A 27,908-nucleotide genomic window follows, 5' to 3' on the forward strand; every position below is an offset into this window, starting at 1 on the left:
ATTTTCTACATTTGCGAAATTTGCTTACAAATACCTAATTCCCGAAGCTACCAGTGTAAAGAGTACGGATATCTGAGCACTGACTTCACACTGCCACTCAGCAAGTCATTTTGTCCTCTCTGAGCCTCAGTTTTCTCATCGGTAAAATGGGCACCGGAAAAAGCACCGACCCCTTAGGACTTTTTTGAACGGAATGAAGGTTGTATACAGTGGCGCAGATTTGGCCAGTAGCTCCATCCCCAAATATTCCGCCTGGGCTACTGCATGCACAGTCGGCAGCGAAAGGACAAAAACAAGCTTGCAGATTTGCGGAGCCACAGAGACAATAAACAAGTACGCAGATTACACTTGTAGCAGTTCTGTTACCATTTGCGGTCTCAGTCTTGGCCTCCGGGAGGTGGGGCGAAGGAGGCCGCCCTGGGGGCGGGGTCGCAGGGCGGGCGGGGCCTCGAATTCCAGGTGGGAGGGGGAAAGGGCGGGGCCGACGGCGTCGGGGCCAGAGCGGGCGGGATGGAGGCTGGGCCGCGGGCGCGAACCCCCCTGAAGAGAGGGGCTTGGGCGGGGCGTGGGCGGGGCCCGGCCGGCCTATCCTGTCCCGGGCCGTCCGCAGAGCCTCAGACAATACACCTCCCGGGTCACGCCACCGCCAGACGCCGCCGGCACTGTAGCCACCGCCGCGGGGGTGACTGCGATCCAAACGCGCCCCGCCCGCGTCCTCTACCTCGCTGCTGTCCGACCCTCCGCCCAGCCCGAGCCGGGCAGGTAAACGCCCTGGGGGTCGCCGGGGGGTCCGAGCGGGTGGAAGGCTGAGGACCCGTGGCCCAGGTTTTCGTCCCCAGGGAAAGTGTAGGATGTGGTATGTGCGGAGCGGAGACTCGGAGACCTCGGCTCTGCGATCGCCCCGGATGATTCCAGTTGCGGCCCCCTGCGGGCCTCAATCTCCGCATCTGAGCAATGGGGTGGTGGCCCCCTTGCCCGGCGCCGCCCTCCTGCGCGGCCTCCCGGCTCTGGGCTCCATCTCGATCTCGATCTATTGGGGGCCGTCGGGGGATGGGTTGGGCGGGCAAGAGTGCGGTGCCGGACCCCAGGCCCAGAGCCGGGACGTCAGAGCCCCAGGTTCCCCTAAAAAAAGGGAAGATGGCGTCGGGCACCTGTCCCCACCGGGACCCGAGCGCCGGGAGCCTCCGCGCACCTGCGGAGGGGTCGGAGAAAGGCTTTATCTTAGAGCGCCGGGAAAGCCCGGAACAGGAACTGGTGAGCGGAGCCGGGCGCCGCCGCTGACCCGCACCTGCCCACGCCCCTGCACAGGTGCGCACAGCGGGCGGAGCCGCGGCTCGACCCCGAGGCGGGGCGCCAGGCTCTTGTTTTGTAAACAGGGAGCCGCCAGCCCGCGCGCTTAGCGTTTGAATGGGCTCGGGGACGCGGTTCTTCGGTCACCCGGGAGGGGACCCGGCGCAGCCTGCGGGCCCGGCTTTAATAAGCGCTGGCGGGCTCCCGGCTTGTTCAACTTTCGCGGTGGCGCCTTGGCCTCCTGGATGCGCGTCCGCTTTGGAAACCGGTAATTGCTACTCTGATATTCTCCCGGACCATCCATCCCTGGGGCACGGGACGTTGTTGCCGCTGCACTTGCAACATTTTTTGAGCACCTGCTGTGACCGGCCCTGTATCAAGTGCCCCCCCCCACACACACACCTGTAATCCTTGCCCCAGTTCGCAGAGAAAGGGACAGTTAGCAGCCTTGTAGTTCCCACGTTGAGAAGGGGAAAATCCAGCCCATACTAGGAAGATGTGCTAGCCGCTCCCGACACAGGAGATTTCATTTTACAGACGGAGAAACTGAGACCAGCCTCCCACCGCCCAGAAAGGGATATAAACAAATACCCAAGCTGCAGAGCTCAAAACCCAGAGCTGTTTTCTTGAAGCCAAGACTCTGCTCTCCACTCAGCGGCTTTCCAGCTATGTGGACTTCCACAGGCTACTTCACCTCTTTGAGCCTCAGTTTCCTCCTTCTGTAAAATAGAGATTACTGCATTCTCTAAAGGAACCCCGGAGGAGTCTGGCCAGGTATGGAGAAGCCATGCCAGCCCAAGGGCAGCTAGCTGTTAGCAGCACCCTAGAGTTAATGATACTTAACCTTTTTTCTACTTGGAGTTTTTCACCTCTTTGGGCAGAGCCTCAGAATAACTTCTCAAGTGGTACAATTTTGGTGTTTCTTGATACCGTCTGGTGGTGGTTCCCTGAATGGATGGGCACAGGTGATCACAGGCAGGAGCCAGGTCCTCTCCCAGAGGCAAAGGTGGCAATGAGTCCTTCTGCTCCCGGGCAGCTGTGCGTACCTGGGTGCCTGGAGGCTCAGTAGCCTGCCTGACCTTCCTTATCTCGCTGCCCTCCCGCCTTGCCTCGTCTGTTCTCCACTCCTCCCCCTCGCTTCTCACTCCTGGATTTGGGGATTTCCCACTATCTTCTGAACCTTAAGGTCACAGGAGCCTTTAGGGACTGATTTAGCTGCGGCTTTCCCACAAGCTTGGTTGCACCATTTTCCTTTACTTTTCTAGCTTTTCGTTTATATAATGGTTATTAAATATCAGGGGAAACTGGCTGCCAGGGTGTGGGTTTTCGGCCAGTACCTCAAAAATGTCCTTTTCCAGGGCTGCGAAATTATTTAATCAACTTTCTAAGATAGCTTCTAGTCGCTTTAGGGGAAGAAGGAGGGTGATGGGGAAGTTGATAAATGCTGCTGACCATCTCCAAGCACTGGGGATGCAGGGTGAACTTCCATGGGATATTGCGAGGCCTCGGGATCACCCGGGTGAAACATTTAGTCCCATTGGGTGCTCGGCCCCTCATACGTTTTGTCTTTGCCTTCTTGGCCCAGTTGCCGCTTCCTCTGAGAAGTCTTCCCTGAACACCCCTCCCTCCCTACCACCACTCCCTTGGTCTGTGACCTTGCTTTGTCTTCAAAACACAGTAGAAAGTGGGAAGTTATCTTCTGCGTTAATGTGTACAGAGTGGCCCCCCTAGCCTTCACTTCTGTGAGAAGAGAAGCCTTGAATGTCATGTTCACTGCCATATCCTGGTGCCTGGGCACTTGGGTAACAGATGGAAGGGCTGCCTACACGTTAATTATTGTGAGTTTTAGGTGCTTAGTACATATAACAGCAGAAAAATGACATCTGAAATCACTAAGCCACAGAGAAGAAACCAGAGACCACTGCGAACAGGTCCATTTTTCCCCTTCTGATCAACTTTCTGGAAAATAAATGGAAGGTGGCAACTGGGGAAGACTTTGATTCAAAAGTGAGTCTTGGAGCTGCAGCCACGGGAGGTATTTTCCCCTCTCCCTGGAAAGCATCCTGTTTTTAGTGACCATATTAAGTTCGTAGAAAAGTAATATTTTCTTGCTTCCCCTGCCATGGGTTTAGTGGATCCCACGAGAATCTGACTGTTTTTCTCTCTGCTCAGAACAATTCCAAGCGGTTTCAAGGAAGTTCTTAGGCAGGCTGGGGGTTTGTTTTTTGGTGGCCACCAGGAAGCCGGCAGTGGGTCTGGACTGGACATGTGCAGCCGCTTCCTCATCTTCCTTTGTCCTGCCATCGGTGGGTTGGGGCCAGGCCTGGGAGAAATACAGAATGAGAACAAACAAGTCCCGGGGCCCTGAGTTCCTCGTTGGCCCTGGGGCAGGCAAGAGGGAGGACAGGCATGGTGGTCAGGGCGCAGAGGCGGGTGTAGGGAGGGCAGCTGATTTTCCTAATGTCAATATTAGGATGTGACAATACAAAACACCCGCGGGGCCTCGCCAGGCACCGCACAGTAAACCTGTTTTTCTGGGGGCGGGAGAAAATGCAGCAGCCACACTTGCTTTGTGAAGTGCAACCTCTGTGACCAGTGAAGCAGCCCACCTGGTTATTTGGGGGGAGTGCGGGTGGAGGGGTCACTTTTAGAGTTAAGGGGTCTGGGTGTTTGTTTTGCCCCTAGAGATGACATTTTGTTGTGGGTATGTCTGTGACCTGGAGCTCAGAGAGGCCTTTCGTCGAGACAAGGGGAGGGATTGGCACCATGATGTGGGAAGAGATGAAATTCACTTTGTGCAGTTGATGACCTGTCACATAAAGAACTTCCAGGGTCCGCCCACACGGTGGTGGGCATCGGTGGGCCTCTCTCCCCCTCCTCTGAGCTCCAGGCTCCTTGCCTCAACACCTACCCGGTATGAGCACTTTCTGTATACCCTGCATGCCATCTGGCCCTTCGTTCCCACAGCTGGGACTTTACTGAAGGCAAAACCAAGACCCAGAGAGGGGATATGTCCCACCCTGGGTCCCCTAGCCACTAATTGTCAGTTGCATGAGCCCAGCGCCTGCTCAGCCCCATCCCTCCTACTAATTGGTTTCCAGCGAACCTGCTTTCCTCGGGCTGCCAACGTGCCCTCACCCACTCTGGCCGGGTCCCTGCTCTGGGCCTGGGCTGCACAGGCTCCCAGCTGGTTGGGGCGGACAGACGGGTAAACAGTTACCAGGATTATAGTGGTTTGAGTGCCCGACCCAGGCCTGTTTACCCAGGGCCTTGGGACCACCCAGAGGAGGAGCAGCTGCTTCTGTCCTGGGGAGGGTTGGCCGTCAAGGAGAAGTGGCCCTCCCCCAGACTGGCCTGGGGGTGGGGGGGGCGCAGATGCAGGCGGAGGATGGATAGAGGGGGGAGGGCCAGTCCCTATGGGGCTTGTCCTGAGGCGGAAACAGGGTCCAAGCTGGGAGGTGGGAAGGGCTCACGGTTCTGTGAGTGATTTACCAAGACTGCTCAGCACTGGGGGGAAAGACCCAGGAAACCATCTAGTCAAAAGGAGAGCCTTCTGCAGGGCTTCCTCTGCGGGCAGTGCAGACTTACTCTAAACATATGCTTTTTCACCTAAAAACTGCAGAAAGAACTCAGTGAGGGGTGGGCGGCAAGAACAAACACAGTCACCCCCTTTTTGGTGCCAAGCCTCGTCAGGTCAGACCTGGCCGCCCGACTCAGCAGAATGGCCCAGTTTTCCATGCGTTGTCCCCCACCCTCCTATTTTACATTCACTTGATTTGGTTTCAAACCAATCTCCAAATCGGTCTTCAATTTGGAAGACTGTCCATTTAACGGTCGCATTTCCTCTAAGGCTTTGAGTCGTTTTATAACATTGCCGCAAGAAAGGACCTACAAGAAAAATCTGTCCCCCCAACACATGCTTTAGAGATGAGGGGTTAGGGGCTCAGGGGGTGTAGAGACAGTGGTTAAAACCGAGCTGGACCAGAGCCCCGGAGTCCGCTGGCCACGCGCCCCGTGGCGTGGCCGCTTCTGAAGCGGTCCCGGCCCTGCCCGCTGACCATGGCTGCGCTGGGCTAGGGTGTGGGGCTGTGTTTTCTTTGATAATTAAACCAAACCCTTGGAGCATTGCCCTGCAGATAGGTACCTGGCAGGAGAGAAACTTCCTCACCCCGTGGGCGTTATCCTCTAGCCCCAAACGCAGGGGTGGTGGGTGGCTGCGTCGGGGGACCAGAAGTAAAATTGGAAACCTGAAAGCAGCCGCTATGTTTGGTGTGTCTTTCCAATACCCCCAGAGTTTCCAAAAGGTTTTGGGGGGTTGAAATCTCAATTTAAACTGACCGCAGCCCTGAAGGTTGGGTTATATTTTTGTCCCCTTTGTTCTGAAAAGGATATGGCAGACCAGAGAGGTGAAGTGACTTGTCCAGGGTCACGGCAGAGGGTCTCTAAAGAAGTCAAAAAATGTAGTGATCGTTGGGGATTTGGGCGAGAGATGCTTTTAATTATATGAGTAATTACAGAGTCATCAATCAAAAGTTCAGAAATAGAGACAAAACTGAAGCCTGTCCCCTCATCCTTTGCCAGGACTCCCGTCATTCTGTTGTCTTCTCCGGAGGTCACTACCATTGTCAGCTCGACATGTTCCCTTCCAGACCTCTCTTCCACACCTCTGCATTCACATATAATGCACATATACCTGCACTTATAAATATATAACTAGCGAAATGTAAACGTTGGCATAAATGGCATCACCCAGCACGTTAAGCCACGTCTTGCCCTCAGCACTTCCCAGTGCTCCTTCCTGTCTCTGTGTTGGTGCCCAGAGAGCCCCCTCCTTCCCACTAGCTGCTTCTCAGACCTCACGGCAGGCATACGTGCTGCGTGGTTTAAGTATCCCATTAATGACAGTCGTTTGGGCTATTTCTGAATGTTTCCATATTAAAGATAACAGGTGCAGATAATGACAAAAGATAATGCCCAGTATAGTCTTCATTTGGCTCCATGCTATGCTGAGCACTTTACCGGGATTATTCCATTTATGCCTCTCAGCAGTCCCAGGAGGTGGAGTTTTACAGAGGAGGAAACTGAGGCACAGAGAGGTCAGCTTTCCCCAGGGTATGCTGCACATTGGTGATGAACCTGGGCAGTCTGGCTCTGGAGCCCAAACCCTGACCCCTGGCTGCTGTGGACATCTCGGGGGAGACTGTTGGGGGTGGGGGGTGGGGCATGTGCCCTTTCTGGGTTAGTTCTCCTGGTGGGCAGCTGTGTCCACTCCCACCCACTGGGAGGAGGGAAGCTGCTTCCTTGCACGGGTTAAAGTGGTGTTACTTTTACTGCATTTGCACACACGCTCTCATTTTGTGGTGGCCAGCCTACCCAAGTGTGGCTTTGTAGGAGGAAAGGGGGCTGATTTTGCCTCATTCTTTCACCTGGCATTCCTGAGCAGGTATCTGGTCCTCCTGCCATCCAGGCCTGGGGTGAGGACCTGGGGACCCGGAGACAAATCAGACCTGAGCAGCTCCCTGCAGGGGGTGCTGGCAGGTGCGGCGGGTAGCATCGTATGGCCCAGTGGATGTGCTCCAAGTCAGGGAGGTTTCAACGTGGGAACCAGCGGCGTCTCAGAAGAGGTGGCATTTGAGCCCAAGCTGGGGTGGGCATTATTTGCCAGACTGGGGCTGGGGGGAGCGGTGGGGCACCCCGAACAGAAAAGAGCGCGTGCAATGCCCCGAGGGTGTGGCTGAAGGGGTCCCTTGGAGCTGAGGGTGTGGGCCACCGTCCAGGGGCCCTGGAGGAGGGGGACAGCAGTGAGGGGGCCATGGAAGGTCAGGGAAGCCGAAGGACATGACGCTGCAGCCCTGGGGGCACCCCCGTCCCCCTGCCGGCATGTGTAAATTGGGGAGAGGGACCCTGGGCATCAGGCAGTCCAGCTGGGGCCTGTCTCTGCTGGTTCCCTGGCCACCACGCTTTCCTTTAAACTGTCTGGTTCAAGAACGTGTCCCTGGTGTTGGAGACCCTGCCCTCGGGGGCTTGTGACCTGAGCAAGCCTTCACGGTTCTAAATGACAGTTTCCTCCTCTGTTTACCCCGGGGTCCAGGAAGCGCATGGTTTACACTCATCTTCACGTCCTAGTGCCCTCGAATAAGGACTAATTACTGGGTCCTTCAGTGAGCATGTTCCAGCCACTATTAATTCAGGGCACATCATTTTGCATTTCAGGCCTCATATTTTTGTAATCGCCAGAGCTGCTTTCCTGATTGCCTTTCTAGGTCTACGTGGCTGAGTCGCTGTGTTACCCGAGGCTGGGGTGGGGCATGATAGCTTGTGTGGCCAGCAGACTTCAGGATGGCCCCTTCTGCCCCTTATGCGGGTGCCTGTCTGTAAATAGTCGCTTCCTTTTGGCGGACAGCAGGGCTCAGTGGAAGCAGATGAAAAGGCGGTGGGTTTCCCAGAGAATTAGTCAAAGGGCCCAGAGTGGGCAGGCCTGCCAGAGGTCACACAGCAGCCAGCCTCCTGCGCTGCCGGCCACCCTGGGGCTCACCAGCAGCACCTGGGTCCCATCCCCCCTCCACCCCCTGCGAGGGGCTGCAGTACAGGTGGGTGAGCAGGACAGAGTGGCCATGGTCCCAGGGGTCCATTCTGAGCTGCCGCTTTTCAAATGACTGGACACCTCCTTCCCACCCATTTCCAGGTGAATTTCCAACATCATTTTTGCTTGAGAAATTTCTTTCTCCTCCCTCCCTCCCCCCCTACCATCCCCCCTTTCTTTCTTTCTTGTTTTGTTGTTGTTATATCTCCATCGCTTGTGAGAAGTGAACACCACCCTCGGAGCAGCCTGTTTTGGACATCTGCAGGTTGAGAGGGGTGTAGGTGGAGGCGGAGGCTGGACTTCCTGGCCAGGTGGGAGGGAGGGCACAGGGTGGGGGTGGGGGATAGCTGGGGGGAGGGGGGATTATGTGCTTGATCTTCCTGTATTGCACCATTAAGACAAAGATCTTCATTTCAGACACGTTCAAGCTTTTAACCTAAATCAATTATCTTTGCTTTATTTTTTTTTCAAGGGGTGACGCCAGCTCATGCCTGATAGTAGAATTCCAAGCACAAAGGGCATATGTGAAAATTAAGCCTTTCTCCCACCTCCATCGCAGCTCCTTCCCCTTCTCTTTTTTCTTCTAGATATAGTCTCTGACAGTCTAAACATATAGAGATGTTTGTTTATTACGTGCTTTATTTTTACACAAGTGGTAGCAGTTACAAACTGTTCTGTACCTTGCTGTTGGCATGTAGCGATGTTACTTAAAGATCTTTTGCATGGCAGCACCTGCAGATGTGCCACATTCTTTTCTGGGCCACCTGGAATTGGCAGAGTGCGTATCTGTGGGAAACACTCCTAGAAAGCAAAGGTTATAAACATTGTGATTTTGTTAGCTACCAATCTTCAAATTGACCTCCAAAAAATAGCACCTTCTGTTCCCCTTGCCTGTTTGTTATCTCCTGCTGCCTTCTGAATCCCTTGATTCATTAACCAGCATTTATTGAGCCCCTGCTAAGTGCCAAGAAATCGGCAACTCTGTATCCTTTATCCTCAAAGCAGCCCTGGAGGTAGTCCTGTTTCCACCCAGAGGCCCATCAGCGAGGCTCAGCAAGGTTAGGTGACTGGTCTGTGGTCACACAGCTGAGGCAGAGCTGGGATCGGAACCGAGGACTGCCCAGCTGCTGCCGGGTCATGCATGGGGTGCTGTGTAAGCTGGCATCACCCCCTCTCCAGGCTGGGCGGGATGGAAAAGATGGGAGGAGGATTTTCCAGCCAGGTCCACCCAGCAGCTACTGGTCCAGCATTCAGGACTTTGGTGACCCACCAGCACTGATGGGCCCTGAAGGTGTCGTCACCTGCTCCTGCTTTACTCCAAGGCATGCTGGGAAACAAGGCAAGGCTGGCAGCAGGGAGGGAGTGGGCAGGGCTGGGCTTGGGGCTCCTGAGTGGCCTGCGCCTTTGCTCCCCCCATCTGTGGCATGGAAAGCACCAGAATCCCAAGCTCCTCCAGGATGCCTGAAACCGTGCTGGTCTGAGCATCTCCCACCATGACCTTGACCCCCCAGTGACCTTGTGCTGCTGCCGCCTTGCCCAGATTATCTTGCTGTAGTGCCGTCCCCGTCCCTCGCCTTCTGTCTTTTACTGAACACCCTCTGTGTACCCCTACATTGGGCGTGCCGTCTCCCCATTTCCCAGATGAGAAAACTGAGACTCAGCCGGGAGGCAGTGCTCACACAGCTGGGTGCAGAGCTGTTCACCAAATGCTGGCCAGGGTCCAGAGCCACCGCCCCCACCCTCCACCCGGTCCACTGACCCCACGGGGTCTCCTCTCTTCTGCACAGATAGTTGATTTGCATCCTGACCTTTGCAGGTTAAAAAAAAAAAAAAAGGGTTCCAGCGTGGGGGCTAGTTTTTCCACTGGCGAGTGTGTAGGAGGATGAGGGTGTGGGTTGAATCTGGGTGTGGGCACACGGGTAGGTGCGTCTGTCACCAAAGAAGGGGTTTCAAGTACTAGTTTGCAAATTTTGGGAAAATCCGAGGTGCTAAAAACCAGTCCAGTTTCCTTCCTGATCTGCAGCTGCGGCGATAGTTAGGTCCTCTGGGAATACTTGGCCTTCATTTATTCATTCAATAACTGTATCTGCTCTGTGCCAGGCCTGGTGCTGTGTGCCTGGGACCAGAGATGAGTAATTATAAGAAACAGCCGCTGTTTCTCAAGTATTTACTCTGCGTCAGGGCCTTTAACACAGATTATATAATTTTGTTCTCACGGCGGTCCTGTGGAATGGGTGCAACTTGTTCCTATTTAGAAGTGAGGAAACCGAGGCACCAAGAGGCTAACACGCTTGCCCAAGGAGTTGAACCGAGCAGCCCCCAGAGCCCCTGCTTTTAACCCAGCACAGCCATAGAGACGGGGGCCGCGTGGTCAGTGTGGAGACAGAGAAAACATAGACGGGGGCACAGGAGGCCGAGGGGAGGCCCCCAGCCAGACCCCCAGGGTCCAGGGAGGGGAATGCCAGAGCCGAGTTCTTGGGGCCTTCCAGGAACAAGCTGCCTGGAGCCCGGAAAGGACGTCAGGGCTTGGAGGCCAACGTGTCCCCGCGGGCCTGTGGAATGCGCGTGTTACTGAGGTGGCAGGGGCCCGGGGGACAGCCAAGGCCAGAAGAGTGGGGCCTGTTAGTGGGTGTGGCATAAGTCCCAGGGGTCCTCGGGAACCCAGTAGGGCAGTGACAAGGTGACAACGTCAGACCTGAGGTTGCTGTGGGGGCTGGGGGGCGGGTGGGATTGGAGAGAACCCAGCTGGAGGCTGGCTTGCCAGGACTGGGCCCCCTGCAGGCTGGCTTGGCTGCAGTGGCCTGGGGTGGCTCCCCACCTGCCTGGGCTGGGGCGGGGCGGTTTCTGTTCAGACACTGCACACTCAACCTTTCTCACCAAATGTTTGTGGATTTTCTTGAAAGGACCTTTCTTCCACTGAAGAAGGGCCATTTCCAGAGGCATTAAATGCTCGTTCTTTTTGTAATTTTTTATCATTTTCTCTGGGGAGCAGGCCGGGCAGCGCCTCGTGCTCTCGGGCCAGCAGTTCTGGTGCTGGTTCCTGGCCCGGAAAAGGAACCGCCTTGGTAAAGGAACTGCCTTGGTTTGGGACCATTACCCTCATTTCACAGATGAGGTAACTGAGGTCCAGAGAAGGAGGGGCCTTGCCCCAGGTCTCCTTGCAAGTGGGTAGGTGGATAGGACATGAGCAAGGTCAGGGGCTCCCCGGGGAGTCAGACCAAAGGTAAGGGAGCCGGCTTGGGAACCCAGCTGCAGCTCTGTCTGTGCAGGGACTGGAAGGGTTGTCAAAGGCAGGTGGGCAGTGGGTGAGCCCATATGCAGGCCCAGCCCCTCCAGGGCAATGCCGGGGACCCCCAGAAAGGGCCCAGACCAGGGCCCTGCCTCTAGGCAGTGCAGTCTGCACCCACCCTTGGAGAGCAGGTCAGACTCACCTGTGCCTGGGGCCTTGGCTGCCCAGGCCTCACTCCCAGCCTGGCCAAGCTGCCAGGACCGAGGGTGGCTGGACCCTCTTTCCATTTGGTGCTGAGGATTCCCGATCTTTCTCTGCTGGGTGTGGCTTGTGGAAGCATGTTAGGACAGTGGGCGGAGGCAAGCTGCTTACTGTTCTTGCTGAGCACCCTTTGCTAGTCCTCCACCTCCCTCTGTTCCTCCTCTCCAGGCCCTCGAGGGGCTGGTCTGTCTCCTCTCCATCCCTCTCACAGCCTGGAACATTCTTCCCTTACCCCTCCACCTGGCTGACTCCCTTAAAGCTCTGCTTAGTCATCACCTCCTCTAAGAAGCCCTCTCAGACCTCAGGGCCCCTTCTGCTCCCCAGTGTCCCCTGCATGTCACTGTGAGCACTGTCATCGGCATCCCTTTCCATCTCCCCCAGGGCTGTGTACTCCGGGACTGGCTACTGCCTCTGATGTCCCCGGCGTCCCTGCTGCTCTCCCAGGGCCTGGCACTGATGGAAGAGTGAAGGAGCGAACTGAGGGCATGGGTACACGTCCGGGTCAAGGACAAATGACATCCAGGGACAGGAGGGAGTGGAGCGTTTGGCCTCCGGGAAGCAGGCAGAGGGTGCCCGTTGAAGGGGAGGGGGGAGGAGCCTGGAGCAGCGGTGGCCGATGCAAACCAGGACTGGGACTGCTTTCCCAGGGAAATGGCCTTTTGCATAGACAGCTGGGCCCCCTGGAGCTGAAAATCTTGAGGTTCTGGACACAGTGCCTCAAGTGCCCCCTTAGCACAGATGCATGTGAGTGCACACACACGTACACACAGTGGCTGCCTGGCCTGAGCAGTAACCCCTGAATTGACTCTCCTAAACCCCACAGCAGGACCCAGAACTGCCTGTGGAGCCCGAGTTCCACACACACAGTGGAATTGAGTTCCTCCCACCCCATGGCCCAACCAAGCCCACTGAGGCAGGGTGATGGGCCAGAAGACTCTGGGACTTGGGCTTGGCATCCTCGCCTGCAAAATGGGCAGAGCACCACCTCCCTGGGTGGCGGGGGGCAGGATTAGATACGGATAGGAGGGAAGGGACCCTGGCCGCATGCTGGGGACACTGCAGCAAAGGCGTGGAGCTGGGATTCAGAGGATGATATCTGTGGAGCTGGGATTCAGAGGGTGGTATCTGTGGAGCTATTCAGAGGGAGGAGGTGGCCTGCAGGAGCTGATGGGCAGGCCAACCCGGTGTCCCATAGCAGGGGTCCCTAGGTTCCAGAAGTCAACAGATAAAGCCGGTGTAATTCCTGGAGGGCCAAAGGTGGGTTATTACAAATAACTGTTTTGATCTTTAAAACAAATGCATATGAGACTTGGCATCAAAGGATTGAGAAAACCTCAGTTAAAAGGGGGAAAGAGAGAAATGAGACAAAATAAAGTGTCAGTGGCTGAGAGATTCCAAACAGAATCGAGAGATTATCCTGGAGGTTATTCTTAAGCTTTTAATAGATATCACTTTGTTAGTCAAGATGTAATGGAGAGGCTGGAGGGAACTGCCTGAAAATGTAGAGCTGTGTTCCAGTAGCCATGTTTCTTGAAGATGATTATATAATGATATAGCTGTCACAATGTGACTGTGTGATTGTGAAAACCTTGTGTCTGATGCTCCTTTTATCTACCTTATCAACAGACGAGTAAAACATATGGAATAAAAATAAACAATAGGGGAACAAATGTTAAAATAAATTTAGATTGAAATGCTAGTGATCAATGAAAGGGAGGGGTAGGAGGTATGGTATGTATTAATTTTTTTCTGTTGTCTTTTTATTTCTTTTTCTGAATTGGTGCAAATGTTCTAAGAAATGATCATGATGATGAATATGCAACCATGTGATGATATTGTGCATTACTGAGTATATGTAGAATGGAATGATCAAAAATAAAGAATGTTTGCCTTAAAAAAAAAAACACCAAAAACAAATGCATAGGCACATTTTGAGGCGGAATGCAAATTTCACATACATTTTAAAAGTGAAACAGGTTTCAAAGAAAGTTCTTGCTTTGTTGGCGGCCACCTCCAGGGACCCCCCCCCCCCCAGAGCCCCTGCTGTCAGCAGAGGAGTTTGCTGAGGTTAGGGGGCAGCTGGTTAGGTGGCAGCACTGGCAGAGCAGACTCTCGGAGTGGGGGTTAGCAGGGAGGGCTGGGAGGCTACAGAGACAGGGATGGAACTGCGAAATAGGCCTAATAGAAGGGGCAGGTGAGGGCAAGGCGGGGTCAACAGGAGCTTGAAGTGAGAGGTCGAGGGAGGACCAAAGAGTGACTCTTGGTTCCACATCAAGGCAAGGTGTTCATAATAGGGTGGGATATGGAAAAATCTGTATTTTGTGCATGGTTGTTCTGTAACCCACAACTTCTCTAATTAAAAAAAAGAAAGAAAAAGGAACCTCGGGCTTCCCCCCCTGGGACAGAGCGGTAGAAGAGGTAGAGGAGCACAGCACAGTGAACTGAGGAGTGAAGAGGACAATGACCGTTGGAGACGCCCATGAGGGCTTCCTGGAGGAGGTGGCCTTCTGGCCCAGCTTTGGAGGATGGTAGGGTTTTATCAAACACAGGGAGGAGAGGGTGAATGGTGAGCCCTGGTTTGGGGCAGGTGAGGGCATGTGGGAGGAGAGAAAGCAGGGTCCAGATCACTATGTTCCCAGGTGCTGGGCTGAAGGGCTCAGAATTCACCCTGGAGGCAGTGGGAGCCATGGGAGGCTTGAGAGCAGAAGGCCACACTGCATATGTTCTGTGTCCCTGAACCCTGGCCTGGCCAGTCCCTGCGAGGCTGGGCCCTTGTGGGGAGCTCAGAACAGTCACCCGTCTCAGTCATTTGGGCAGCTGTTCGGAGGGGCTCGCCGAGAGGGCTTTCATCCCTCATTAAAACAGCTTTTTCAGGGATATGAAAGCAATTTGTGCTCACTGCAAGCTTTTTATTAATTACTATAAAAAACAAAGTAGAGAGTAAAAGTACTCCATGATGCCACCATTTGGAGATTCTTTAGTTTAGATGTTATAGGTATTTGGGGGGAAATATTAAAAATAGTGTCGTTTTGTGTGCATGTTTCAAACTTACACAAACAATAATATGCTGTGAAATTTATTCTGTTTTTCACTTTTCCCCTGTTAGTATTTTCTGAGATTTCTCCCTGACGCTGCGTGTGAATATATTCGGTTCCTTCTGACCACCGGTACTTCCGCTTTGCATGGGACGCAAAGCCAGGCTTCCATGTCCACGCGTCTGCTTTCGGGGCTCTTTATTGTGTTCCACTGTCAATTTGTTTGTTTCCTCCCCAATGTCTTTTTAGCTACTTTTCCTCTTAAGTTATAATGGCTTCGTAATATGTCTTAATATTGGGCAGGCAAATATGTCTTTGGGTTTTTTCTTCAAAGTCTTTGCCAAAGGGGTAAAAAATTGGGTAGATTGAAATACTAATGGTCAGTGGGGGGTAAAGGGCATGGGATGTATGGATTTTCTCTTTTTATTTCTTTTTCTGAAGTGATGCAAATGCTCTAAAAACGATCATGGTGATGAATACACAGCTATGTGATGATATCGGGAGCCACTGATGGTGTGCTGTGGATGGGCTGTATGTGAGCAGGGATTTCTCAATAAATATATTATTTTTAAAAAATCGTCTTTGCCATTTGTAGGCCCTTTTTCCTCCCTATACTCTTTTAAAAATAAGTAAATTCCATCAAAATTCTGCTGAGTTTTAATTGAAATTTAATTGACTTTCTTAATTTGCAGCGGTTTGACATCTTGACAGTGTTAAAACATCTCATCCGTGAAAACCGCCTCTCCCTTTATTTGTCTTCTGTGTCCTTTGATGGTGTTATACAATTTTTCCATTCTTAATTCCTGACCGAAAACATTTTTTTGTTGCTCTCGTAAATGACCTGCGTTTATTTTCTGTTTTTTGCTTTCTGGATGGCGGGTATATTGGCTCTTGGCTTTTATCTGCTGCTCTCCTCTCTGGAACCTTTCAACTCCACTGTTAGCTCCAGTGGGTGCCTGATGATTCTCGTTGTTTCTTTGCCTAATTGTTCATTTCTGCTAATACTCTTCCCGTTTCCTACCTTTTACTGAGATGATACATTTTCATGCTCTTTTGAGTGTTCCTTCGGAGGTTTCCTCTAATTTAGGAAGACTCGTTTTACAATTATTTTTCACAATTCAGTCTGAAGTTCACCAAAACTCTCAGCACCCCATGAGGTCAGGGTCCCTGCCCAGGCCTGTGATTTCTCTGACCTTCTAGTTTCAGATTATTTAGAGACTGCTTTACTTTCCAGCCTCTGAACTCCTTCCTTCACCCATTTTGTTACTTCCTACTGGATTTATTTCTTGTGTGAGATTGCATCCTCCGAGAGCCCTTTAAAGAGGATTTTTATGTTGTAGTTTTCCTTTGCAACTTGAAAATATTGCTCCTTTGGTCTTCTTGCATCTAGCTTTGGTGGCAGGTGAGTCTCATACAATTAACTTGATTCTGGAGGCTTTCAGGACAGAGGTCCTTACATTTCACTCGTCTCAGAGGTCCTTACACTTCACTAAAACTTGTCTAGGTGTGAATTTTTTCTTATCTTGTTCAGCCAGAGCCTTTGCAAACCAAGATCCTTTCCTTTCATTTTAGGATATCCTTGCGCATTCATTTTTCAAGTAATGTTTTATCATCTCTAACCTTCTAGGAATTCTACTAGGCAGTAGCTGACACTTCTAAGTTAATATTCCATCTCTGTATCTTTTCTTTCCGTCTTTCCTTGTCTCTGTCTCTCATTTTCTGGTTTTTTATCCCTAGGACATCCAGTGGGGTCTTAGAACTGTTGGTTCTAGTTCCCGTTTCTAATGACTCACCCTGTCTTTTTTGGCGGGGGTGCATGGGCTGGGAATGGACCCCGGGTCTCCCACGTGGCAGGTGAGCATTCTCCCATAACCCACCCAGGCACCCACACCCTGTCCTTTGAAGGATGCTTAGTATGTTTTTTAATAGAGATATTTTTAACAACCTTATTAAGATCTAATTTACATACCACAACATTTACCTGTTCTAAGCATTTGACTCAAATGATTTTTAGTAGAATTTACTAAATTTAGTTGGGTAGCCATCTAAGTTTACTGAGTTGTGCAACCATTGCCCAAAATCTAGTTTTCAAACAGCTCCATCACGCTGATCTTTGTTCCATCCCCAGCTCTGGCTCCTTTCTGTCTCGATAGATTTATTCTGGACAATTCTTAATATTCTCTTAATAAAAAGAATCATGCAATATGTGGTCTTTTGTGGCTGGCTTCTTTCACAGAACATAATGATTTTGAGGTTCACCCAGTGTGGTAACATGCATCAGCATTTTGTTCCTTCTTGTTGCTGCATAGTATTCCCTGCATGGAATATTATTTTGGGGCATCCATCCATCAGTCAGTGGACATTTTCCTGTTAGGAGTAATGCTGCTGTGAGCATGTGCTTTCATTTCTCTTGAGGGGTCGATACCCAGGAGTAGAGTCGCTGAGTTGTATGGTATAATTATATTTAACTTCAGACTATTTGATGTTTTAAAAATTCCTTTTCCAGTTGCTCCATTTGTTCCACATTTCCTGATATCTGTTATTACACTTCTTGGCTGCTTTCATAGAACTTGCGCTCTCACCATTTAGCCCTGGGAGTAGGGGGCTCCCTGGCCCCTGCCAAATGTCCCTCTGGGTGATTGGAAGGCCATCTGTGCCACCCCCTACACCCCAGGTGCCTTCCCAGGATACCTCGGCCCAGGGGCGTGGGGTGGGGGAACCGAGGTTCATTCTGCTTGGACCTGAAGCCCCCCTCCCCGCTGTCTGGGTTCCAGTGTTACCCCCATGTTGTGCTGCTTGCCGGCCCTCTGCTGCCCAGGGTGGGCTCTGGTCCATGGGAACAGGCCCCTCCGTGGCCCTTGGTCCAGGCCGCCGTGTTCTCCCACCTGGGGGCCCCCCCCTCCCCTCACCACAACCTGCTCAGAGTGGCAGCTGTCTGTGTCTCCCCATCGTCTGGAGCTCTCCAGGTTGGCTGGGGACTTGGGGGAGTGGGAGGAGCCCATGCCCTCTTCTTTTTCTCTTTGCCTTCACCATTGGGTGGTCCTGCCCCAGGTGCAAGGCCCATCTTGGAAGTCACCCCATGTCTGTCCCTGCCTCCTGTGTGTCAGTCCTAGCAGTCATGGTAATGTCAGAGCTTCCAGAAAAGCAGAATGGGACAGAAAGGCAAACCCTGCTGCCCAAGGCAGGACCATTACTGCGGGACCTCTGGCAAAAGGAAGGGGTTGGCAAGGACGGCGTGTCTTGTCTGAAAGCTCAGCTCGTCAATTTAGAAGGCAAAGGGTGGAACCCAGCTCTGGCTCAGCTCATCTGTAAAACGGGCTCAAACTGTACTGGTTTTGTCATCAGCTTTCTCTAAAATATTAAACATCTTCCCATTGTCAATAAATCCAGACATGTTGCATCATTTTTAACTGCCACTGAACATCCCCTGGAAAAACTGTGTCAGAATTCCTACACCCGGCATTGTGGGCATTTAAATTATTATTGGCATTGTATGGTGTTTTGGTTTGCTAAAGCTGCCAGAATGCAATATACACCAGAAATGGGTTGGCTTTTAAAGAAGGAATTTATTAAGTTGCAAGTTTACAGTTCCAAGGTCATTGAGATGTCCAAACTAAGGCATCCAGGGAAAAATATCTTAACTCCATAGAAAGGGCCAGTGGCATTCCGGGTTTCTCTCTCAGCTGGGAAGGCACATGGTGCTTTCTCTCCAGCTTCTTTAAATGGCTTCCTGGGGATGTTTTCCTTCTGTATCTCCTAAGGTCTCTGGCTGTGTGGGCTCTCAAGCTTTTTCCAAAATTATTCCCTCTTCAAGGGCTCCAGTAAGCAACCCCACCCTGAATGGGTGGAGACACACCTCCATGGAAACCACCTAATCAAAAGGTCCCACCCCCCAGCAATATTGAATGAGGATTGAAGAACATGGCTTTTCTGGAGTACATAACAGTTTCAAACCGGCACGTAGGGATTTTCCAAACGCTGCTGTGACCCTCCCTGCACCCATCTCTGTGTCCTTCCTGGAGGTTGAAGACAGATTTGGGGAAGGGGAGTTACTGGGTCGCTGACCCCCCACTTTGGTATCTGTCTGGCCGCAGGCCCCTGTCCGAGTCGCCTCCCACGCTGGGCGTCCTCTGGACAGACGCAGACCTCCTCTCTGCCCTCCTCTTGGGAACCTGGAATGACAGGCCCTCTTTGTTGAGACAGAAATTTTGGGCATTTATTCTTTTTTGTTTTGCTCCGACTCTCCAATGAAGAGCAAAGCTGTCTTTTGGTGGTTTCATTTCTCCAGGGCAGAGTCTCCCTCCACCTCCATGGCCCCATGATGTCCCGCCTGCCCTGCCTGCTTCATCCTCTCAATTTTCGGAACCCCGCACACGTGGTTGAAAACACTTGTCCAGAGGCAGCCCCAGACGCGTTGTGGCTGCAGTTTACCTGTGTGTTCCCACCTCACGCTGCTCTGTCTCTAGGACTTTAATTCGTGAGCAGCCCCTTCCTTAGCACCTATGAGGATCCGGTGAGATGGTGGTAGATGTCAGCTCCAAAGAGCCCAGAGATGTGAGGAATTAAAAATAAAAAAGCTTAGGACATTACTGTAGGAAAGTAATTAGGGGCGTGCACCAGTGAGAACGGGCCATGTCTACACCCTCACCTGTGCCAGGCTCTGCTGAAAGAACTTGAAAGGGGTTCACTTAATCCTCTCAGTGCCCCAGTGAGGGGGTGCGAATACCATCGGACTTGTTTTACAGATGAGGAAATGAGGCATTGAGAGGTTAAATAGCTGGCCTAATATCACACAGTTAGTAAAGGGCAGGGCTGGGATTTGAACTCGAGTCATTGTCTCCAGAGCCCCCCACTCTTGATCTAAGGCTGTTGCTACAGTGGGGGGTAAATCCTGGTGAACCAGGTCACTGAATCCTACCAGGCCATTGCGAGCAATGATGTGCACGTTTATTGATGCAGGAACTCCCCATTATATTACTTAGGAAAGCCTTTGGCTGCAAGGAACAGGAAACTCCAGTGATTTGTACAAATAGGGGTTTAATTTGTTTTATACAACAAGAAGTAGGCAGTGGCTTGTACTGTTATAGTTGCTCAAGGTGCCATCAGGCCCTCTCTGTCTCTCTGCTTTGCTAATCTTAGCAGGTGGGTTATCCTTGTGCTTGTATCCTTGTGCTTGCTATCCTCAATGTTGCAAAGTGGCTGCTGCAGCTCCAGCTCTCTCTTCTGTATTGAAGGCTGCAAGAAAGGAGAAGAGCTGTCCCCCTTGTCTCAGTCCCGCCCATCAGACTTCCATCATAGGCTAGCATGGGGTTAACCTGGCCACTATTCAGTGTCAGGGAGCCCGGGAAAGTGATAAATAGGAATGTAATGGTTAGCATGTCTTTGAAAGTGTGTATGTGTGTGTGTGAGCTGTGTGTATGTGTTTAGAAAAAGACTAAAGAGTCAGCAGTGGGTCCCTTTGAGAATTAGCATTGTGGATGTCCTTTGTCCTGCTTTGCTCATTAGCTTTTTTGTAGCTGATGCTGAAAGCAGGTGTCCTCTACAGCTCTGCAACCCCAAGTTGTTTGCTCTCCTGGGGGTTCCTATCCTTGAAGGCTGCTCTGTCCACCCTGACACCTGGGCTTTTCAGCTTGGCCACTGGCCTCTTGAGGATCAGTGTTAGAGACCTTGCTCTGTTTGGGCTCTGATTTTATTTCACAGAGAAGGGAAAGGCAAGGGCTTTTGTAAATCATCTCAAAGTCCCTCACTTTGGAGATTAAGTGATGGAGAATGGAGAGGGGTGGTGACTTGCCTGGAGGCCCACAGCTAGGGTATGGCAGGGCAGGATTCATGTCTGGGAGAGCTGGATTCGGGGCTTCAGCAGAGCAACAGTGTGGGCCTGGGGAAGGGGCACGGCGACGTGCGAGGCCCCCAGATGCACAGTTCTGAGGCTTCAGTCATGCTCTGTGTGTTTTGTCTCCCAGAGAAGAAATGTCTCGAGCAAGACGCCTCTCCAGGAACCTGCTTTTTGCCACCTCCTTGTATGGGCAGCTCCCCGGATCCCTGCCGAATGTGGGAGTTCCTGGCATGACCGATCCCATGACGTACCCCACGACGAATCCCCTGGCGTACTTCGGCAGGTAGGGCCCTCTGCCGCCGCCTCCCCAACCTGCTGTGGGCCTGCTGTGGCCTTGGGGTGGGTGGGAAGGGCAGGTCTGGAGCAAGCTGGCCTGGCCCAGGGCCTCCCAGGGAGCAGGCAGCGTCCCGGGCCTGCCGGGCTGCCTCCATCTGCAGAGGAAATGGTCCTGGAGGCCAGTGTCCTGGGCAGGGCGGTGACCCTCTCCACCCTCTCAGCCTTACCCCCGGGCCCTGCCGTGGCTCACAGACACTCTCCCAGTCCCCACACGGGCCTTGTGCACCCAGGGCAAGTTTGTGGGCGGAGGTCCCTTCCTGGTCTGAGGACCATGACCTCATCTAGGCCTCACAAAGCAGGGTCACCTTTGACAAGCAGAGGAGAGAAACCCAGGCACCTGAGAGCAGCTCCTGGCCTGGCGGTCAGGACAGCAGTCTGTGAGGAACCCTGGTGGAGGGCAGAGGGACCTTCCCATGCCCTGGCGGTGGCTGGACTCGCACAAGGCACGGGTGGGGCTGGAGCCGGGATCTTGGCCAGTTGCCCCCTGCCCTGGCTCACTAGGCCTCCCCATTGTGGGCCGCACCTGCATTACTTTCCCCTTGTCCAAAATCAGGAAACCGAGGCCCAAGGAGCATTGATGCTCCTTAGGTCACATCCGCCCAGGGCGGGCCCTCCGCCCTGCAGCCGGGTTCTTCCTGCTTCCCCACCCATAGGCGAGGGTGTTTCCTTCTGGAATGAAAAATATTCCTCACGGACAGAACCCCAAAGTACAGCTCTCAGGGGGCTTCTGGATACTTCCTTCCTGTGAGGCCACAGGGCTTTCTCAGTCTTCAGGTCCTAGATTTAGGGACTGGGGCTGGTTAGGGTTTAGGGCTGGAAGGACCCAAAGCTGAGCTGCCTTCTCCCCTGCCCCCAGTTGCGGAGCAGGAGGGGAAATTGAGCCCTGGGCAATGGCCTCCTGAGGCCCACAGGGAATTGGACAGAGAGAGGTGGGACCACGCCCTCCCCTGAGCACCAGCTCCGCCCCCAAGCCTTCCCACCACCACCACCCAGTGCCCCTAGACTGGGGGTACTTGGACTGGGTGCTCGAGACTGGGCAGGTGGCCAGGGCTGGGCCGGGTGGGGCCCTCCTCCTGGGAATTCCCAGCCAGCCGAGTCACTGCACTGGAACGCTTGAGCAAGCCCCTGGGCTCAGGGTTGACAGCCCCCCAGACAGGCGAGCCAGGTGGGGGTAGGGGCACAGAGCCACAGACAGCCGTGATCTCACTCCTTTGCCCCTTACCCCGGGCCAGCCACGGCCTCTCCACGACAGGCATTGTTTGTAGTCTTTGTGGGTGGGCTGCTGGAGGGGGGTGGTGTCAGCCTCTTCATTTCACCCAGGGATTAAGTTGATTGAGTGGGGGGCCGTGGCAGTCAGGGGTGGTTGTGGGTGGTTGGGGTCAGGTGCCCAAGGTGGAGGGTAGGTTGAGGCACCTGTGGGAAGCCAGTGGGCCTTGGAGCCCCCATGCTTGCCCCATGCCTCTCAAACTGAGGTAGCATGTTTCCCTGGTGCTTGGTTATCCTTGGGTGGTGGTCATGGGGTGGGGGTGGAGAGGGGGGTCTGACTGGCTCACACAGGTACTCTAGGCACTCAGTGGCTCCCTGCCCCCGTGCTGGAGGAGACCACGAAGGTGCATGAGAGGCTGAGACAGCCCCTCCCTGCCCCAACCTGGCAGCCCCTCTCCAGGCAGAGGCCACCTCCCTGCCCTGCTCAGCTGTGGTGTCTTGAAATCCACCTGTGGGAGTCAGGGGAGGGAAGCAGTGAGTTCACCTTCCACCCGAATCTGACGCCCCACCCTGGTCTGGCTGGGGCTCTGGGCTGCCCCTCCCCGGTTGGCCAAGTGGGTAGGGGTACAAGTGGCATCCTGAGGACCCCCGCAGCCCTGACCTCTCTGGCCTCCCCACAGCGAAGCCCCTGCCCAGGTGGGCCTGCGGCTGGCCCGCATCGGGGACGAGATGGACCTGAGGCTCAGGAGCCCCCGCCTGGGTGAGCTGCACAGGTAAAAGGCCCACGTCTTGCCCAGGGCTTCTCCACCCGGGGAGGGGCACGGGGCGGGGGGCGGGGGGCCGTGGCTGGACCCACAACTCAGCGTAGGGCTGGGCCCAGAGGGGGCCTGGAGGCGAATGGTTTCCACACTCCCAGGCAGCCCAGGGGACCCCCCCTCCAGCTCCAGGCTGGCCCGTGGCCCCTTCTCTCTGGCCCAGGCAATAGATGCAAATACCAAACTCCTTTCTCTCCTCCCTTTATTGAGCCAAGGCACAGTATGTTCCAAAAGTCTTGACTAAATGACAGAAAGTACTGAGTAAGGAGCACAGACCCCAGGCTCTCCAACCCCCGAGGAGGCAGGGAGGAGCCCTCACAGAAGGGTGGTGACTTGCCCAGACACACAGCTCGCAGGCTGGAGCCGGGCACGCCCTGGGGCCCCAAGCACCCTGAAACCGCCACTGGACCCACTGCCAAGCCTCTCAAGCTCCAGGTTGGTGGGCCCAGTGTTGCCAGGACCAGGAAAGGTGGGAGCAGAAGGGACACGTGGAAGGCTTGCTGAGGACAGGGCCCCTCAGGGGAAACCTCTGCAGAACCCGCTGCATGGAGGTACCTTTCTGTTGCCACCCTCACCTGATGATACTCAGACCCCCAAACCTCTATGATTTGCCAGCATCCCTATAAGTTCTGAGAACCTCATGGAACTGCTTGACAGGGATCACGGAAACCAAGGGGACTGCAAAGTAGTCTTGTCCCCTCGAAGGAGGAAGCCCAGCTGTGCCCCATAGGAATGTTGAAGGGACCGTACAGTGGGCCAGCCTGGTTTCTGGATGGCCGGGATCTCTGTTTTAGCCAAGCCCCTTGGAGGGATGGCCCTGCCCCCACCCAGGGACCTACCTGTGCTCCTAGGCGATGGAGTGTTTTCTGCCCAGCCAGCCCCGGTGAATGGGATCCGAGCCCCTGGTGGGCTGGCTGGCAGGGTCAGGAGGGGAACTGGAGGTGGTTTCCCTCATTTCCGGAAAATCAGAATGAATTTATGAGCAGGAAATGGCCCATGGAGAGAGGACCTTGGTAGGGCCACCCAGTAAAGGGGACCAGGTGGCAGTGGGGGAGGGAGGGTTGTTTTCTTAACCCCAGCACCCACATCCCATCCCTAGCTCTGACAATGTGACCTGAAATAAAGGCTCGCTCACTGCCCCATCTCTGCAGTAATGGCTTCCCTCCCTCTCCCCTATTTGTCTTACAGCTTAGCTTTCAGCTATATCCAGGCAGGCATGATGGGTATTTTTAGAAGTCTTAATTGTTTCACCAACCTCAGGGAGAACATGAGGCTCCGGAGACTCCTGGGCCACAGGAACTGGGTAAGAGCTTCTTTTGATCCAGATTGCAGGCTCTCTGGTTTGCTCCACTCCCCACCTGTCCCTGTTGTCTGACATCCCTTGCTTCACCTACTTACACTCTCTGGTTTATGGCTGACCCTGTGAAAGTACAAATCAGTGAGGGAACAGGTAAATGGAGCCATATCCCTAAAGGCTTCCACTTGTTTGCTTGGGCTTTCCCCTTGCCAGGGGCACCCCTCTCCTGAGGAGCTTTCCTGACAATCTCTTCTGCCACCCACCCAAAGCAGAACTGCCTCTGTGTTTCCACCATGTTTGGGAGAACAGAGTCTCATGAGAAGGCCCCCGGACTGGGGCAGGCCTCCCTTGCTCTTGTCCCTTTTCTCTCCTCCTCTTCTCTTCCCAAACTCGACCTTTCCCATCTCACTTTCGCCAGCCCCCTGCACCTTCCCTTAGCCACTCGCTCCTCATCCTCGCCCAGCATATCCCTTTGTCCCCAGAGTGGGCACAAGAGGACAGTGCTGGTTGGTGTTGACAAGTCAGAGTGAATGAGCAAGCCAGCCTGTACTGGGCTGCGGCCCTAACTCCTTTCCTCTCTGTCTGCAGGTGCCCCCCCACTGGGCGTGGGGGGAGGCGCTGCCTGCGCTGCTCCTGCTGCTGGCCCTGGCGTTCCCCCTCCTCCTGCTCCAGTGACACCCCAGAGCTGGGGACGGGGCTGGCCCCCACCCTGACTCCACCCTGGAGGTGGCAGGTGGCCTTGCTGGTTTTGCTGTCTTGTTTTGTTTTTCTGATGAACATTTTTGATATTTAAACCCTGAGACAGTGCTGGGACACTGCTGAGGTTTCATACTGGAATTTTTTTCAAGAGACATGAATTTTTGTTGCCTCTGAGGTCATTACTGGTTAATGACCTATTCTGAGGCCTGGCTGGAGCCTCACTTTCTTCCTGGCCCAGCCCCTTGCAGAGGCAGCTTGTGCCCAGGCAGCGGGGGGAGTGCTGGTCACACCCCCGGGTTCCTGATGCCTGTGGCAAAGAGGAAAATCTGCTGGAATTGTTTTTTGAGGGATGTGAGAGCACAATAAAATGTTGGTTTCCAGCAGATTTCTGGTCCTCTCTGGCTCCATCTTGCCCTTTGGAGGTGGATCATGGTGGGTGGGGGGGGTGAAGGGAGTGGGACATGCCCCACTGACATCTCTGTGGTTGCAGGTATGCAAATGCTACCATGCAGTTTGGCCCAACATGTGACATTACCTAGTTTGCAAGGTTCACCTCCCCCCCTACCCTCCCATGATACCTCAAATCCACCATTAGGGATTATTTCCTTTGGATGTTTAGTCCCTTGTATAATGGGGACACTAGTCTCCCACATATGCTTATCTAACCTTCATGCTAGGGAAATGGGGCCTGTGGTGCTGGTCACAAGAGAGGTGGGGTGTGGTGGAGAGTGGGAACTGTGGTAGTGAGGAGAGGCTAAGCAAGGGCACCGGGTCAAGAGGGCCCCTGCAGAAGGCCAAGCCTCCCCCTCTAGGCTCAGCTTGCCCCATACCTAGACCCAGTGCTGTTTCTAGACCTTTAATAACTGGGCCAGATCCCCTTCAAAACTTGGGCTGTGTCACCTCCACTCCCTTATTCCCAACCTCAGATGCCAATCCTAGGCTGGGTGGGAGCTGGCTGTGCAAGGTGGGGATACAGAAGTTGATTGGAGTTGAGTCCAAGTCATGGTTGAACCTATAAACAAGCTTCGTGTGAGTGGGGAGCTGGGCCAGCCACCTGCCTCTCTGGGTACTAGCTTCCTCAAGACCGTCGGAGCAGCACTCCCTTCACATGAATGCTGCATGCCTTGGTTACTCAGTAAACAGTCATGTTACCTTGATGAGGCAGCAAGCTAGGAAGAGCCAGGCCTGGAAGGGATGCTGTTTGCAAGGGCCCTGCTTTAGGCCAAACTCATCTGGCTTCTGTCTCCAGCCCTCCCTGGCACATGGGAGGTGGGGCTGGGGGGTGAGGGTTGAGCACTTTGCTTCCCTGCCTGGGAAGTGGGACTTGCTCTGCTTCTTAACACCTTTAAAAGGGTTAACCCCTGTGGCTGCCCCTCTGCCCCTGCTCCACACCTCCCACACTAGGTGGGAACCCCCAGCTGCCTGCACCACAGAACCAGAGCCTCGCTAGGAGGTGAAACCAGCTTGGATCTCTGAGTCAGCAGCGATACTGAGAATCACTCCCCCACTCTGAAAAGGGGCATTCAGAGGCCTGTTCCTCCCAGGAAGGAGGTGGGTGTCATTTGGTCACCTAGCAGCCTCATGATTCCTAAAGAACTTCCACAGAATACAAATTTCGCCATCTCTGCAGCAGCCCTACAGCAGGCTCCAGGGGCCACTCCAGGAAAATGACACAGACCGCCAGAACCCTGAGGGCCCCAGGTTGGGTCTACAGGAGTGCAATCTGTCCTGGAGTAGCAGAGCTCCTTCCTGGGTCTTTGCAGAGGAGGTGACAAAGCCATGGCAGTCCACTGTGTTCACTGGGTTGGATTTGCAGAAGGGCAACTAAGCCCTCATTCCATCACCCTGGGAAGGACAACTGACCCCTCATCCCATCTTACTGCACTGGGAAGGGTGACTGAGCCCTCATCCCCCCACCCTGCGGTACACTTAAGATGGCGAGGGGCATCCTACAGGCAAGTTGTTGCCTCAGAGGAAAAGACCAAGAGTCTTTGTCCCTTTCAAAGACTTAACAGGATCCCTGTAGCACCCAGGATCTCTGGAAACAAACAGGTTAAGACCTGAGCCTTTCAGAAGAAAGGTATGCACAGGAAACTGACTCGCCAGGAAAGAGCATAGTGCCCAGGCAGATTTGGAAGTTCTGCTGCAAAGACATAGGAAAAGCTTCCTAACCAATGTGGTGCCCAAAGATACAGGGCAGGGGCTAGATCATGCCCAGGATAAGATGTAGGATCCCCATAGCCTCCCAGGCCTTCAGGGACCTGGGACTCTCGGCTCCTCCACTAGCAACACCACCACTACCACCCTGCCTCTGCGTCACTCCTAGAATCAAAGTCTGCAGGGGCTTGGGGCAGGGAAAGGCTCACGTGCCTCCACCCCAGGGCTTCTGCAGTGGGAGGTGGACTTCAGCCTCCCTGCACCTTTGGGTTCTTCCTACTGGGTTTCCTCTGCATTGTAAGCAGATATGTGACAGCTTTCCAGAATCTTCCTTAAAAGAGCACTGTAAAAAAAATTAAAAGATTTTTAAAAGAACACCATGCACCCTTTGCTTACTGTTTCATCCCTTCCTGTAGCTGGGAATACAGAAGGCCTCACTGGAGCTCCGCCCAGGTCACGAAGAGGGTTGTGTGGAAGGGGGGCAATAAGGCCACACCCTGGCTGGCCGCTGCCCAGATTCCCATGAAAGAGAAAACCTCTCCTATACTTCCCTTACCTGGGGATTCTGTCTCTCAGAGCTGAATGCCCTAAGACAATGTGCCCTTCCCTGAGGAGCAGCCAGAGAACTCAGGGAACTGAGTTCAGCTGGGGAACTGAGCTTACAGCCCCCATTAAACATGCCTGATGAAAAGTTTCAAACAGACCCAGACAGGTATTTTCTTAAAAATAGAGTTCTTATGTGGTATATATATATATATGATAGAATATTGTGTGGCTACAGAAAGGAATGAAGTTGTGAGGCATGCAACGAGGTGTATGAACCTTGAGGACATTATGTTGTAAAAAATGAGCAAAAAGCAAAAGGACAAATACTGTATGGTCTCTTTTTATAAGAAAATTGGGGCCTAGATAGTAAGCTCTTACAGCAGTCACATTTATTCCTGGGCTTTAAGTATTATGCCTAGATTCTGAGATGCTGTGCTATATGTATATGCTATAAATATAACCTGGTATTTCCCTGGAACTTTGGGTTCCAGTGTGATACTGAAGATTTGAAGTTGGAGTTCTGCAACTCTGAAAGTCAGCACTGCTATATACAAAAACTTTTAAAGAAACCATAAAAGATATTAGGCTTCAATTAGAGATAAGAACAAAGCCGAGCTG

General features: G+C 53.4%; 1 protein-coding gene across 1 annotated transcript; it reads left to right on the forward strand.

Moving 5' to 3' along the window:
* The first annotated feature begins 264 nt into the window (after nt 1–264).
* On the forward strand, nt 265–27,589 carry BIK (BCL2 interacting killer). The gene is made up of 6 exons (XM_077168188.1): nt 265–333; nt 611–762; nt 20,362–20,517; nt 22,457–22,549; nt 23,780–23,894; nt 24,477–27,589. Exons 1-6 carry the CDS (start codon nt 265–267, stop codon nt 24,561–24,563), a joined length of 672 nt encoding a protein of 223 aa, XP_077024303.1. The 3' UTR covers nt 24,564–27,589.
* Nucleotides 27,590–27,908: the final 319 nt, after the last annotated feature.

The sequence above is a fragment of the Tamandua tetradactyla genome, chromosome 7, assembly GCF_023851605.1.
Source record: "Tamandua tetradactyla isolate mTamTet1 chromosome 7, mTamTet1.pri, whole genome shotgun sequence".
Lineage (NCBI taxonomy): Eukaryota > Metazoa > Chordata > Mammalia > Pilosa > Myrmecophagidae > Tamandua > Tamandua tetradactyla.